We start from the raw sequence: 14,422 nt of genomic DNA on the forward strand, positions 1-14,422 counted from the left end.
TATATAATTTACTAATCTCTTATATTAATTTAAATTCTATATATGGATTATAATATAATTATGATCAATGTAACTACATGTTAATATATAAACTGTGTATCTATTCTAAATACACGTACCAAGCGTATATGCCATAAAAATGTTAAAAGCAGCTACAGCAAAGATCCATTGTGATATTGGAGGATATTCCGGCTTGTCATCACTGGATGCGTAAAAGTAGTAGTCATAATATGCAAATAACATGAAATTCAACACGGTAAAGAGGAATCCAGAGAAGGTTAGTACATTTGGAGCAACCCATTTTGGACAATACTATAAAAAAAGACACAATTAATATTTATAATAAATATTATATTAAAATACTATCCTATATTATATAATACTAGAAAATATATATTTTCTCTGTATAAATAAAAGAGTATAATCTTTACTGTGTTAACAATTATTCCGTTGCTAAAATATAGAAATCATACCTGTACTACTTTGTTCCAAAAGGGATGCATTACATATACACTTAGGGGGCTTGTATCCAAGGAGCTGTACTGAAATTAGAATATTTGAAATAAGTAACACAAAAAGTATCACAACCAAGCATCGCATACATTATTATTAAGTAATTAATCAAATAAATATGATTTTATATATTATTGTATAAAATATTTATTATAAATTATGTATGTTGTGCGTGTGTATTTATATACATATAAATATATAAAATATATGTGTGTGTGTGTGTGTATAATTTTGATATTGATAATTATTGAACTTTTAAATTAAATGCTCACTTTGTAGCTCTCGAACCCCGTGAGGTGTTCTTCGGTCAGGTATTCCACCTCGTACTTGAATTTACGATACATTCTGAAATTCTCCGAAAATCTAACCACCTAACAAATCCAACGTTGACTCAACAATCGTCAATCACCGCACATTTACGCGAAATATCGTCCTATGACGAGAAGCGGTCGATTGCACGAGAAACTCCGATTTTCTTGTATGAATATTCCTTCTGCTTATTTTTCTTTTTTATTCGCATCGTCCGCAAAATCGTTTAAATTGTTACATTGATTCATCGTGCAAGCGTTGAGAGAATTCTACCTCGCACACGTTTCGTGAACACCAGATTTCGATCTGATTTTCACTCAGAAAGATATAATTGCGTCTTCGTCGCGAATCGAGACCTCGCGCGATGCGAGTGACGATAATGTGTGTAATATAATAATAAATTACGCGCGTATTACGTATGCGCGCATATCGGACGATCTCGGCTTGTCGACCACAGGCCACAAGCCACAACCGCATACACCACAATTCATGCGCGACGCGTTTCACATATAGAGAAAGAAACGCGGCAGCACAATTGTATTTATTCCTGTGTGTCACACACACACACACACACACACACACACACACACACATTTGAAAAGAGAAAAATGGTAGGATAAAAAATTGTGCCGTGTGTGTGTGTGCGCCTTTTTATCGTAAATGACAGGTGAGTATATAATATAATATATTTGTAATATTAATATAATTTTCTCTTAATACTATCGCGTACAATATTGAAGATATGTGATATTTTTCAACAAGTATTGATATACATGAGTAAATTGTATAAATCAAAATAAGTGTAGATAAATATATCGCGTAAAAAGAAGGAGAAAGCTACAATTAATTGTGTATTTGAATCTCGCGCCTGTATAGTTATTTTCAAGCAAGAGAATCAATTGGTCGCTGCCAACATGCGCAACAGAACACCATTTATTCCATAAACGTAGAGATATATAGACGAGATCTCTCACCGCAAAACCAGCGGAAGATGATGTGAGCACCATAGATGTATAAAAATACATTATGCATAAATTATATAAATTAAATATATAATTATAAATCAGATATGTAATTATTCTCGAAAGAAACCGAATGAGGTCGAATTCCAATGCATCTCGTTTGCATCTATTTCTAAACCCGTCCCATATCGATAGTTGATATTCCATCTATGCATTTTTTGTCTATGGTGAGATGATGAGCACAATTTCGATGTAGTTGACAACAGTTCAGTACATAACACATAACAGTACGTAAGATGACATAGAATTGCATAAATTGGCAACGGGTCTCGTATTTTGAATACGTTGCATATATATGCATATATTTGACCAATTAACCGTTTAGAAAGATGACACTATGCTAATTACCATGATTGACACTAAGTGAAGAGCAGATCGGTAACAACATAAACCGGTTCGCAGGCATGGATAACACTGTCATTTCCTGAAGATCGTCAGCAGGTGTTTGTACGTTCACTATTATGTTTTTAATATATATGTAGAGGTTTATTTTTTCTAACTATTTATTTTCCAATTATATCGCAACACAGCTCTGTCAATTTCACTGTCAAAAACTTCACCATGGCCTCTGCCACGGAGCAGCAGCAACAGACCACGCTGGAATTTTACCAGGCGATGGCCGACTTTAAAAACATGTTCCCGCAAATGGACGACGACGTGATAGAGGTGAAAATATTTAATTTGTAGATATAATAATCACATTGCTGTATCATTAACACAAGTATGTTAAATTCAAGTACTATATCGTTATATCATTTGCCAGGCTGTGCTAAGATCCAATCAAGGAGCTGTGGATACTACAATTGACCAGTTACTTACCATGAGCACTGACAATGAAAATGAAAAGATTAGAAGTGAATTGGAGCAAAAGGAAGAACTGCCAAGCACCACAAAGTCACCTAGGAAAGACTCTAGCAAATCATTAAAAACTATACATAAATGGCAGCCACCATTATTGGGACCATTGCCGGATACCTTTTTAAGACTACCCCAGCAAATGTCGGATGATGGTATTGATTCGACGTACTCGCAAGAGAGTTCTATGTTGGAAGATGAGAGAATTGCTATGTTCCTGCAAAACGAAGAATTCATGGCAGAACTTCGTTGGAATGAAGATTTTCTATCTACATTGGAACATGGTAAAGAATTAAAGATTTACAAAACATGTATGGATAATATATTCAGGAGAATTATATATCTAGAATATCTATTAATGACAGTAGATAGTAGATGACAATTGTAAAAAAAATTTTTTTTTTTTGTAGATTCAAAGCTCGAAAAATGCGGCGGCCAGACCGGTCACGATGATGAGGATCTATTTAAGGAAAGACTAAAAAATATGGGCAAACGTAAGTAATCAGTTAAGAAATAATTAAAATTAAGAATTATATCGTACGATTTTTTTCTCATTAATAATGGACATATTACAGTATCTCGACGTAAATTCGCACAACTTACGAAAGTATTCACTCGCAGTAAGAAACGCGGCGGCAGGCAATTGTTGCCGCCGACAGCTTCTTGTGACGATCTTTTGGATCCAGAAGAGTCATCCAAACCTCAATCCTAAAAAAAAACATCTGTACCTATAATTCTACAGGGAATATCTATACTCTTGTCTTACTTTATTATAAAGATAGAGAGCAAACTTAATGGCGTTCACAGCTTAAGTGTAATTTAAATATCACAAAACCAAGCATATCTATGTCGTAATTTGCAAAACGAGAGAAAATTATGTTAGAGTACCATGTAAGATATAATTTAATTAGTGATTTGTTTTTGGTTCACGGCTGACGAGATCATTATTTGAACAGAGATAATGGAATTGTTAGATTGACGATTCGAAAACCTATCAGTGAGCAAAAACTTACTAACAATAAGAAGAATGAATATCAAGAAGAAAGTTTCAAACAATACATACAAAATTATCAAAACATTCATATTTCCCGATAAATATGCAGATATACATATTGTATGTGTATATATATATAGAGAGGAATAATATATATTACTTAATATTAATGCATTTTCTAATAAGGATGTATCTGTTTTAATTCTGATAAATTCAATGTGATATTTTATTGCAATATTATGACGCAAATTTTATGTTAATAGATTTTATATTTTGTTGTGATACATGTTGCTTGCGGTTATATGTATTATTGTGTATTAATCGCGCATAGTCGTCTAAAAATTGGCACGAAAAAATTTTACAGAAATTTATTGAGCGATAATCTCTAAAAGATTATTGCTGATATTGGAAAAATATTTAATTTTATTTAAGAGCGATTACTATCGTTTTGAATGACGTTTTAAATGATAATTAAGACAAGAGATCAGATTCTTATTGTATGCATAGTACACAATGCAATTGCTTTTTGGCACATGCAGCTACGAAAGTAGTTAATTATATTGTGTATATATGTCTGTTTATCGCATACGCCAATAGTGCGTTGATGTTATTGTAGACAGAATAGTTTGTTAAAAACTTAGAAACGCAATGTCGAGATCCAGATTGAGACAATTCCTTCGAAAAATTCAATTGTCAGAAAAGTAGAAACCTGATCAGATGAACCGATTGATTCACTGAAAGTAGTGGATGAAGGCTTACATTCTCAAAAATATTACTGTAGGCAATTTATTAAATAATAGTCATATTTTGTATCAGTTTTAATATAATATTTTTGCATAAATTACAAACAAGCGTACACTATTGCGAGTAATTCATGAATTCGATTGAATTTAAAGCTTAAAAAATTTCACAAATGCCTTCATTCACTTACTCTTTCGATTCTATTTGCTATTGCAAATAGAAATTGCACCTTTTTTAGGTATAATAAATCCTAGTCGCTCAGTCTAGCCATTATTTATTGAACGAGAATCTGATATCGTAAAGATATTGTAAATGTAGAAAATATTTATAAAAATGGTTGTAAAGAATCTAAGTCATTTACAATAACATGTGCTCTATGATTTTATATATATATAAAATTGGAAGAGACGCTAGACTGCATTATATTTACTTCAAATTCTGTTCAAACTTAAAATTAGGAATAAAATTAAGAAATAGTTTTAGATGCATATTTATCTCTTTATAATTGTTTATGATTTATGCCTATTATTTCTCCCTTAACGATCAAGAAATCAACTCGGGTCCAAGAACATAGAATGCAATATTGATGTATCAAAATAATATCAATTGTCTCATATTACGTATCAGGCTGTTTGAAAAACACTCTAGCACCAGAAAGACTATAGTACAATAACTGGAATTCGGCATTTCTCTCAGCGAGACGTTGGAGAGTAAGTGCTCTGGTTTGCTGGAGTTTTTCGTCGCCGTGATCGTCCTTGCCCTCGGCGGCAAGCTTTTCCTGGGCGATGTGCTGTTCCACTGTCTTGAACCAATACAGACTGTCCAACTCTGCATTCTGATCGAGCAGTGCGTTGATGTAGGCGATACCCATGGCAAAGCCATCGTCGGTAAAGGCCGCGCCAGTTTGGTTCTTTTTAAACATCTTTTCTTTATTCGACACGGAATTATCTACGAAACTAAGCGTCAATGGCGGTACGATAGCGTAGAACTGCTGCAGATGATAAGACTTGGCATCGCGAAACGCTGACGTGAACACGTCCACCAGTAGCTTGAAGTACTGGATACCCTCGGTGAAGTTGCGTACGAGATCGGCAATGTCGTCTTCCAACCGTTTGGCCGCCGCCTGCGTTTCGACGCTGTAATTCAGTCCGCGACAGAGTGCTTCGAATGGCACTGTCTTCTCAATGTCCGGTAGAAAGGATACCGCATTGGAGCTAGCATGGAGACCGCCGGAACGGATTAGCCGCACGTAGCCGAGCGCGTTGCCGATCTGTGTGATCAACTGGCGAAACTGGTCTAGATAGCTTAATCCGTCCGCGGTCATGCCCAGTTTCCGGATGCCCTTCTGGAATTTCTCCGCTCTCTCATATGTATATGGAACGGCGCCCGCTTCCCGTTGCGCTCGGACAAACCTGATGTCACGCATTAGCCGCGACTTGATGTGCTCGTCGAAGAGGAACTGTGAGAATGTATGCAGCTTAACGCGTAGGAATTGATAGACAAAGTTCACTGTGGTACTCATGATACCAGTACCGTGGGTGCGAATCGAATTGGCGATGTGTCGGATGCCAATAGTGTTGAGATGCTTGTTACCACTGCTGTGCTCTACGAACGTCTGCGTGTTCAAGTTGTACAGATACCTGTGCAAAACGACAATTAATCTATCAGCAATTAATTTTTAGATATTAATTAATAATTAATAATTCTGTCTACCTGGAAACAAACACGTGTATGTTACGCATGATCTCCAGAGCGTCCAGGCCCTGCTCGAGGGTCTGCGTCGGCAGATGATCTTGTACCGTGTCCAGACCCATCTTATAGCTGGCTAACGTGTGCATCATCCGGTAGGTTCTCCAATCATGCAGAGCCACTGTTGTCAGATTGTAGAACATATCATCCAGATAATGCTCGACGAACCTTTTGGCGCAGATCATGTTTTCGGCCAAAGGCAGCGGCGGGACGCGCACCACTCTGCCGCTGTCCTTGGCGCCGATGTTGAAGGGATTTGCGGAGTCTAATTTAAGATGGGCGTGCACATGCAGTCGTAGACTGGTCTCAATTTCATGGCAGGCTGGCTTCAGCACGTTTTTCACCAGGCTCTCCCTGAGCTCCGCGATATGTTTTTCCCTCAACTCAATCGATTCCTGCTCGCCCACGGCGCTATTGAAGGCGGCGAACAGGTGAGCGATATGGCAGACCCCGTTGTTGTTGTCGACGACAGAGGAGAGGTAAGCGGGTAACATATTTTGATGATGCAACAATAATGAGTAGTCGCCAAGATCATCGACTAGCTCGTGCAGCTCGGCTACGGCATCGTAACTGTCCAGCAAGAATCGCAACTTCACCACATCCTCCTCGCGGAAGGTGTCGGTCAGCTGGCTGGCACATGCCAACGTGCAGCGCACCAACAGCCGCCGGTCCGCGCTTGCCGGACCGCTTATCAGCCGCATACCGAGCCCTATTAGTGATAGCGCGTCCAGTCGTTCTCTACTATAGCCTTTATCCTTCTGAACGAGACCCTTACGCGCCGTCTCCAGCATTGCTAGTATGTAATAAGCTAAATATTGCAGCACTTGCGCCTGCGATTGCACCACGATCGGCCCGAGCGCATAGAATGTTGTCTGCAAGGACCTTTGCAATTCCACGATTCTGCAGATCAGTTGCACCGTGTTGCGACTCATGGGTTTCGACAGCAAAGCGTGAAGATTCGTTATAAACGCGACTGTCTCTCGCATTTGGGACAAGAGAGCTAGCAAATCCGTCAGCAGCGTACGTTTCTGCCCGATATCCGACACCTGAAGATTTGTCCTTGTCAGGATACTCTGCATCTCTACGCACCAGGTCATTGCTCGGTGTATCAAATTGTTCACTCCAGTCGGCAATCTTTGCGTTCTCATCTGTAGAATCTTTTCGCCTATTTGCAGGCTCGCGGCAGTGCCAGTTTCTTTCGGCACAATGTTGCTGAGGAATCTGCTAGGCACCCAAATCACGTTTCCTATCAATGTGACTGCATAGAATCTTTTGTTTGCCTCCAGCACTCTCTTGATCAATCTCTTGTCACAAGCGCCGAATAGCTTTATCACCACTGCAATGCCTATGTTGGCTCTTATCCAGTTTTTGTTTAACGCAGCTTGGTCATTGGGTTTAGTCTCTACATCTGTAATCGTGTTTTTCAAATAGCTGACAATTTGTTCGCTCATAACCATACCTTTATTCACATTCATCACATGATCGATTGCCTTTAGAAACATATTCTTTCGTAACAACTTCTCCTGCAAATTCTTGAGCAGCTGATCAAATGTCTCTAGCTTCGCCTCGGCGACGCCGAACTGCGACGGACTGTGCATCATGGAACGCACATGCATTCTGTATTTCTTCCACTGATCCACTATTGTTGGTTGAGCATCGATAATCTCATCGAGAGTCATAAAGATCACAAATAGATCTATGAAGCCTTCTATCAGGGTGGGTAAATAGATCTCGTGAACGGCGCCAGACAGACTTGCTAACTGTTGCGTAGTCAAGTGCACCACAGTTGACATCCGATTGGCAAATATGGACAGATCCTGCAGATCGGACAGCAATTTAGTCACACTAATGAGATCATCATCCACGCATCTCTCTCCATGTGTAAAGAGTTTTGCATAGAAACCAGCAGCTTCCACCTTCAGCAGCTTGATTTCTCTGCACGTTCCTGCCACAGCTGCCAGCAGCTTGGACAGTGCCTTGTTTTCCATCTCCACTAGGGAGAGGATGCTAATGTTCTCGTTCGCCTTGTAAACCAGACGCAAAGGACCTTCTATAATATACTCCAGCATAGAATCGCCACTCCAGGATTTTTCCATCAGGTTTTCAAAGAACTCCCCATACTTTCGTAGGTGCATGGCACCTGCAGCCTTGTAGATGCTCTCATCTTTCTTGGAGTTCCACGCCGGTGCCTCTGTCATTTTTAATTAGTGAATGATGCAATTCGGACAATCTGCGACAATTATTGGAAACAAACTATAGAACTTTTATGACTTTTTCTTATTACATTAAAATATAGAAAATGTGACATATGATACTATTTACTTACCTTACACACACATTATATACATATATATTTTTTCATACATGTCTACTATTTTAGCATGCATTCGAATTTTAACAATAATGCCGCAAATTGTTTTGTTTCATATAGTACAAAATTCATTGTCGCTATTTTAAACGTCTATAACTTCGACTTTTTACATTATTGACATTTACATACATACACTCGTTCTGGATGAACGTTCCAAGTGTAGTTAATGTTGCACTATAGATGGCAATATTTTCGTGAGTACAGTCGATATACTTTACCATCTTGAGGTGACACGTGGTTCTATAAACGCAAACAAAAAAAATTTTTTAAATAAATACTTTGACTTATTCGGATAGATATCTTTTTTATTCTATTATTATATAAAAGAACAGAACTGAGCAAGGATTGCGAAATAATGTTACATGTACAAATTAATGTCCATATTGATATTTTTTATTATCAGTACAGATTTTATTTTATTTCTTAACAAGAGAGATAGAAATTATATGATGCCAATCTTGTTGGCGACGTCAAGCGCGTCGTAGTCGCGCGTTAAACGCACATACGCCTTCTTCTTGCCATCTGGCCTCATCAAAGTGTTCACCTTCGCCACATCGACATCGTAGAGTTTCTTGATCGACGCCTTGATGTGATATTTATTGGCGCTCGTGTGCACGATGAAGACCAGAGTGTTGTTGTCTTCGATCTTCTTCATCGCCGCTTCCGTTGTAAGTGGGAATTTTATTATATTGAAAGCATCCATGCTAAAATACAGAAGTTTCAAGGATATAACAATAGATTTTCAGAAAAAAATCATAAATCTAGATTTTTATAGATATTTTTAAAAAATTCGAGCGTTCGAGCTCTCTTCTCACCGATTTCTGTTTGGCACGGATTTACGTGGATATTTGGGATTCCTTGGCGGTCTGAAGGTCTTGGGCCTGTGGAAATGAACAGACGTCCTGATCTTCCGTACCCGGGATCCATGTACTCCCTTCAAGATCTATGTGAAACACAAATACAATTGCCAATGTCAATATTATGTAATATATGTAATTGCATACATATCTTATACTCTTTAATTCTTCAGTATTGTGTTAAAAGATATTTTCACAGAAATTCAAAGAGATTCCCACACTTACAATTCATCATATACACGAGTAATATTACTTGAGACAAAGAGAGATTAAAAAAATTAATGATTTTTTTGGAAAATCTATTTTAAAGATAACCTTTTTCTGCGCCTTGAGAGCTCTCTGCAAAGGAGCTGCTGATTTTCCACCCTTCGGGGTCTTTTTAGCAGCCTGTACATTTTTCTTGGGTTTGCTGATCAACGGTTTACTGGCAAGCTTGAGGACAGGTTTACTCGCAGGCTTGCTTGCGGCAGGTTTGGCAGCGCTCGCTGATTTGGCAGCCGCCGGTTTCTTTGCCGCTGCAGGTTTGGCTGCAGGCTTTGTCACTTTAGAAGTAGAAGCCGCGGCAGCTGGCTTCTTCTCCGTCTTCTTCTCTGCCTTCTTCTCCGCAGGCTTACCTATCATTTATAAGAATAATTAAAATAATTATTTATAACTGAGAAAGCATATTGAAGAGACAAGAATTGAATATATATCTAATGTCCACATTACTCTTAAAAATATGAAGAGATGAAACATCTCAATGCTCTTTCCGTTTTCTTATTCTATTTTAGGTTATGATACACAGACATAAATATTATATCAAATTACGCTATTGCAAAAGCTCGTATTGCAAGTAATTCATAGAAAAGAGACATGTAAATTTTCAAGAAACATCTCTCTACAAATATTTTTATTGTAAACACAAGAATAAAGATAATATATATTCGAAAGAAGATCAACCACATGGGTGTCATGGGATGCGTTCTCGACACGATCGATTTCGAATAACGTAAAATTGTTACGGATTTACATTAATTAACAAGCATTATTTAATCTAAAGTGTATTCATTCTAAAGAGGAAAAAAAGCGAATGTTATAAATTGTTATCAACTCTACCTGCTTTATCCGTAGGCTTCGGTTTGGGAGCCATTTTACTAAAAAGAACGTGAAAGAGAACGTCAACGTGAAACGGAAGCGTCTGTATCGGCCAATCCGACTACTACGCTAATTGTTGACTGACGAAACAGAATTTTCAAAATGGAGATATTGCAAGAGTCGGATTATCGATTATCGATCAGAATTATTTTCCCGGTGGAGTTGTGAATGCGTCATTTTTCTGTTAAAGAACAGCCATTGAATTTTTCGCTTATGCGCAATCATTAATTGTTAAATTAATAAATTGAATAGCTTAGAAAAAAGAGGGAATTTTAAATAAAAGTGAAAATTGAAAAAAATATTTGCAAGAGCAGGAGAGGAAAAGAAAGGGAAAGATTATTTAATAATTAAGTAAGTATTATTTAATAAAATAGTCATGAAAATAGTTTCCAAATATTACGTCTATCATGTTCGCCGACAATCACCCGTATATAAGTCCCCCACATATGTTACAATCGAACACCTGCCACAGCAACCAATGTTTTGTCGTTTTGACTCACGCGGAATTACTCTTATGTTGTCTTCACATAATCTACAAAATAGAGTTGTCAGTCTCGCGAAAAGTTTCAGATAATTCAGTGCGGAGTATAAAAAATTAATCTTAACATATGTAATCGTAGAATATACATATATTGTAGAATAATATATAATAGTTACGTATAATACATATAAAAATAAAAGTGATGTATTTTGTTTTTCAAGATGCTTTAATTATTCGATTCGGACGGTGCGATGTTGGAAACGCGCTCCGCGGTTTACAAAATGATGAAAGAAAAAGCCCACGATGAGAGGCAGGTATAAACAAAATGTTTATCGAAATTGATCGTTTGTTTAAAAACAAATTAATGCCTTTTTCTTTTCTAATCTTTTCCGAATAGATAACTTATTGGCCGCCACCTTTCTCGTCGGAGATGACCCCGTACACCGAGAGCGATTTTGGCAGTTTAATCAGACGAACTTGCGAAAGCAAGAATTTGACTCTCAGAATCTCTAAAGTAATCGTTATCGGCGACGTTGCTGTTGGAAAAACATCGTTGGTAAATCGGTAATGAGTGTAATGACTTGACGAAAAAAAATCTCTTGACGTAACCAAGGCTTACTTTAAAAAAAATATGCTTGTCATTTTGGAGTAAATAGCTCATTCCTTATCGTATAAATTTGTATGGTAAAGCAAATTATTGTTATTTTGTACAGTTTTTGTCACAAACTCTTCGATAATAATTACAAGGCTACCATCGGCGTGGACTTCGAAGTGGAGAGATTCGATATCCTCGGCTTACCTTTTCATTTGCAAATGTATATAATGAAACTTAATCTAAAAATATTTACAAATGTTTATATGAATATATATGTATGATAATAATTTAAAATAATATTTGCAGATGGGATACCGCCGGACAGGAAAGATTCAAGTGTATAGCAGCGTCTTATTATCGTGGCGCTAATGGTTAATATAAAAATATCCTTTCTATCATTTTTTTATTCATCTACATATTTGACATTACTTATGTATATTTTGTTTCACAGTAATCATGGTTGTTTTCGATGTGAGTAACTTGATGTCACTAGGGCATTGCCAGCAATGGTTAAACGAAGCGAGTCGCAGCAACGTTGGTCCTTATCACATTTTTTTAGTCGGCACTAAGAAGGATTTATTGGTAAGTATATAATATAATATAATATAATATATTAGAAGTCTGTGGTATTGACAATAACATCCATTTTTTCTAAATTACTATTACCATTATGGGAAATGTCAGTCTCATCAGGTGTACGATATAATTGAAAAACGGGCGTCGGAAACTGCGAAAAGGATGCGAGCAGAATATTGGGCGGTCTCGTCGAGAACGGGCAACGGAGTGTCCGAATTATTCACACGTATTGCTGCACTCACCTTTCAAGCAATGGCATTGCGCGAAATGCAGAGTTTAAAATTCGAACCAATCAACATCGGCTCGACGAAGACGATAAGTAAGTAGAAGTATTTCAATCTCAAACCTCGCAGCTGATTGCGAGACACGATTATAAAGGAGAATTTCTCGATATCGCAAAGGTAAATTATGTTACTTATCCTCTTTTAGCGTTGAAAAGGCAATCAAAGGAAGCCGAGACAAAGGCACAGAGAATGCCAAGGTGTCTCAAATGCCCATTGTAATGTGGCTGAGTTTAACATAAATATTAAATGACAAAAATATATTACAATTTTTCAGCGATTTGTCTATAACATAATTAATAAATAATAACGAGACGGTTTTTTAATAATTTTAATAGAGATTTAACAATCTTATTCTTTTTTACATAAGCGGAAATTAAGTCGCGAATCATAGCTGTTCTTGCATTCCAGATGCATTTGAATTTCGCGCGTCAATCCCTTCTGAGCGTTGCAGTTCGTGGCGCAACTGTTCTTATTACTACCATACTACTCTACTTTCGTTCTTTCGTGCTTATTACGTATTATTCGTCCTGTGAATTTTCGCCAATGAAAAATATGAAAAAGAGAAGCAACAGCGAAATACCACCAACCACCACCGATCGTAGCCGATCGTCGCGTTCTTTGCGCGAGGCATCTTTCGTCTCGTTGTTGCCGGCGTTCGCAAGAAATACGATTCTTATCAAATTGTAGTGTATTTATAGTCGACGGTTTGTTTGTCGCGTGATTGCCGTTACGTGAAATCGCAGGAGCACGGATCACGAACAAGGAGCTGCTTCGATAATCTTACTTGGCAGGTAAATTTCGAACTGCATTCCGACAGGTGATAATACGATAGGGGAGGGGAAACCCGAGTCACGTGACCCGTCTACAATCCGAATTTCACATGCAAGCATATGAACTTTGTCATAAGTTTTTTTTTGTGGAATAAAACATGTGAGATACTTATCATCGTATATAATTACTCGTACAGTACATCTATTCTGTATGTGTGGGTAGTTTTTTTTTCTCTATCAACGATTACATGCAGTAGTAACGTGTGTGTATTCAACAATTTCAGTTTTCTCTTCAATATTCTAAAAACCTATCTTTTCTTTTGCGTAATTAATTGTATGATTCAAGCAAGAAAATCTCACGTGTCTGATATGTAAATCTTATTATGATATTATGAAGTATCCTTGTGTCGTATCCCAGACAGCACAAAACGTCCTCAGGATCATCCTGAATATGTCCAGGATGGTTCAGGATATTTGTAGGATGTTTTAAGATATTATTATAAATATATTTTATGAAAATTTAATATGCATACATGATTACTTTCGGTTATGTAGGCTATTTAATATAATTTAGAAATTTTAAGTATTGTAATAAGTATTAATGTCCTATAAATGTCCATTGGATAACCCCTGGATGTCTGTAGGAATCCTACATGTATGTCCTGGATGCCCTTTGGACGTCCTAAGGACATCCTTGTGCTGTCTGGGATTGGATATCATTGACTCGCTTGTACAAATGTTCATTTAATGATGAATGACTTTTATAATGGTGTTATGTTCAATTCAAGTATTACGTCTCGATATAATCATTTTTCAAATCTGTCATCCAATAATTCATGCAAACAAAATCGATTGTAAAAAATATTTAAACAATAAGTTAAAAAATACTCGGCTTTTAATGTAGTTTTAAACATTGACTATTATCGTTATCAAGTAGGAGCTGTTTTTTTCTTGGCGTCATATTGATCGTATATTACTGTGATTGATAATTGAGTGTGATCATTACAATTAAAATAATTGTCGATTATAACATTCGCAAAAAATGAAGTCTGATATTTGCATAATTCCACATTGCATTTTAATGCATGTGATATAACGATATATAAAATATTAAATTAAATTAATTAAAAGTATTAATGCTATTAAAAAATTTAAGAAAAGAAATATATAT

At 36.8% G+C, this 14,422-nt stretch overlaps 6 protein-coding genes across 9 annotated transcripts in view; 3 read left to right on the forward strand and 3 right to left on the reverse strand.

Annotated features, from left to right (window-relative positions):
* Window positions 1-1,343, reverse strand: part of LOC115233548 (ethanolaminephosphotransferase 1-like) — a 4,324-nt gene extending 2,981 nt beyond the window's left edge. Inside the window, 3 exon segments of the mRNA XM_029804034.1 lie at window positions 120-312; window positions 474-542; window positions 786-1,343. Coding sequence (XP_029659894.1) covers window positions 120-312; window positions 474-542; window positions 786-857 — 334 coding nt within the window. The 5' untranslated portion in view covers window positions 858-1,343.
* A 645-nt stretch (window positions 1,344-1,988) lies between these two features.
* LOC115233554 (CUE domain-containing protein 1) lies at window positions 1,989-4,834 on the forward strand. Of its 2 annotated transcripts, none has more exons than XM_029804045.1 (5): window positions 1,989-2,291; window positions 2,375-2,510; window positions 2,608-2,983; window positions 3,110-3,193; window positions 3,321-4,834. In XM_029804045.1, exons 2-5 carry the CDS (start codon window positions 2,406-2,408, stop codon window positions 3,431-3,433), a joined length of 678 nt encoding a protein of 225 aa, XP_029659905.1. In that variant the 5' UTR covers window positions 1,989-2,291; window positions 2,375-2,405; the 3' UTR covers window positions 3,434-4,834. The 2 variants fall into 2 exon arrangements, with proteins under 2 accessions (XP_029659905.1, XP_029659904.1); XM_029804044.1 differs by having other exon boundaries at window positions 3,275-3,924.
* Window positions 4,730-8,713, reverse strand: LOC115233553 (WASH complex subunit 4). Of its 3 annotated transcripts, none has more exons than XM_029804041.1 (3): window positions 8,510-8,713; window positions 6,148-8,413; window positions 5,051-6,074 (listed from the first exon to the last, which is right to left on the reverse strand). In XM_029804041.1, the coding sequence occupies exons 2-3, from the start codon at window positions 8,379-8,381 to the stop codon at window positions 5,051-5,053; spliced, it is 3,258 nt and encodes a 1,085-aa protein (XP_029659901.1). In that variant the 5' UTR covers window positions 8,382-8,413; window positions 8,510-8,713. The 3 variants fall into 3 exon arrangements, with proteins under 3 accessions (XP_029659903.1, XP_029659901.1, XP_029659902.1); XM_029804042.1 differs by having other exon boundaries at window positions 6,148-8,436; XM_029804043.1 differs by lacking the exon at window positions 8,510-8,713 and having other exon boundaries at window positions 4,730-6,074; window positions 6,148-8,381.
* A 212-nt stretch (window positions 8,714-8,925) lies between these two features.
* LOC115233585 (60S ribosomal protein L23a) lies at window positions 8,926-10,653 on the reverse strand. The gene is made up of 4 exons (XM_029804088.1): window positions 10,507-10,653; window positions 9,727-10,025; window positions 9,370-9,497; window positions 8,926-9,258 (listed from the first exon to the last, which is right to left on the reverse strand). The coding sequence occupies exons 1-4, from the start codon at window positions 10,538-10,540 to the stop codon at window positions 8,997-8,999; spliced, it is 723 nt and encodes a 240-aa protein (XP_029659948.1). The 5' UTR covers window positions 10,541-10,653; the 3' UTR covers window positions 8,926-8,996.
* A 200-nt stretch (window positions 10,654-10,853) lies between these two features.
* Window positions 10,854-12,866, forward strand: LOC115233580 (ras-related protein Rab-34). Its single transcript, XM_029804080.1, has 8 exons — window positions 10,854-10,896; window positions 11,248-11,340; window positions 11,424-11,590; window positions 11,740-11,841; window positions 11,928-11,992; window positions 12,073-12,203; window positions 12,306-12,516; window positions 12,627-12,866. The coding sequence occupies exons 2-8, from the start codon at window positions 11,278-11,280 to the stop codon at window positions 12,698-12,700; spliced, it is 813 nt and encodes a 270-aa protein (XP_029659940.1). The 5' UTR covers window positions 10,854-10,896; window positions 11,248-11,277; the 3' UTR covers window positions 12,701-12,866.
* A 268-nt stretch (window positions 12,867-13,134) lies between these two features.
* LOC115233573 (NADPH--cytochrome P450 reductase) overlaps window positions 13,135-14,422 on the forward strand; it is a 17,429-nt gene continuing 16,141 nt past the window's right edge. The window contains exon 1 of the mRNA XM_029804071.1: window positions 13,135-13,272. The gene's annotated coding sequence lies outside the window, so the exon portion shown is untranslated. The remainder of the gene's footprint in view (window positions 13,273-14,422) is intronic.

Source organism: Formica exsecta, unplaced genomic scaffold, assembly GCF_003651465.1.
Source record: "Formica exsecta isolate Colony F162 unplaced genomic scaffold, ASM365146v1 scaffold178, whole genome shotgun sequence".
Lineage (NCBI taxonomy): Eukaryota > Metazoa > Arthropoda > Insecta > Hymenoptera > Formicidae > Formica > Formica exsecta.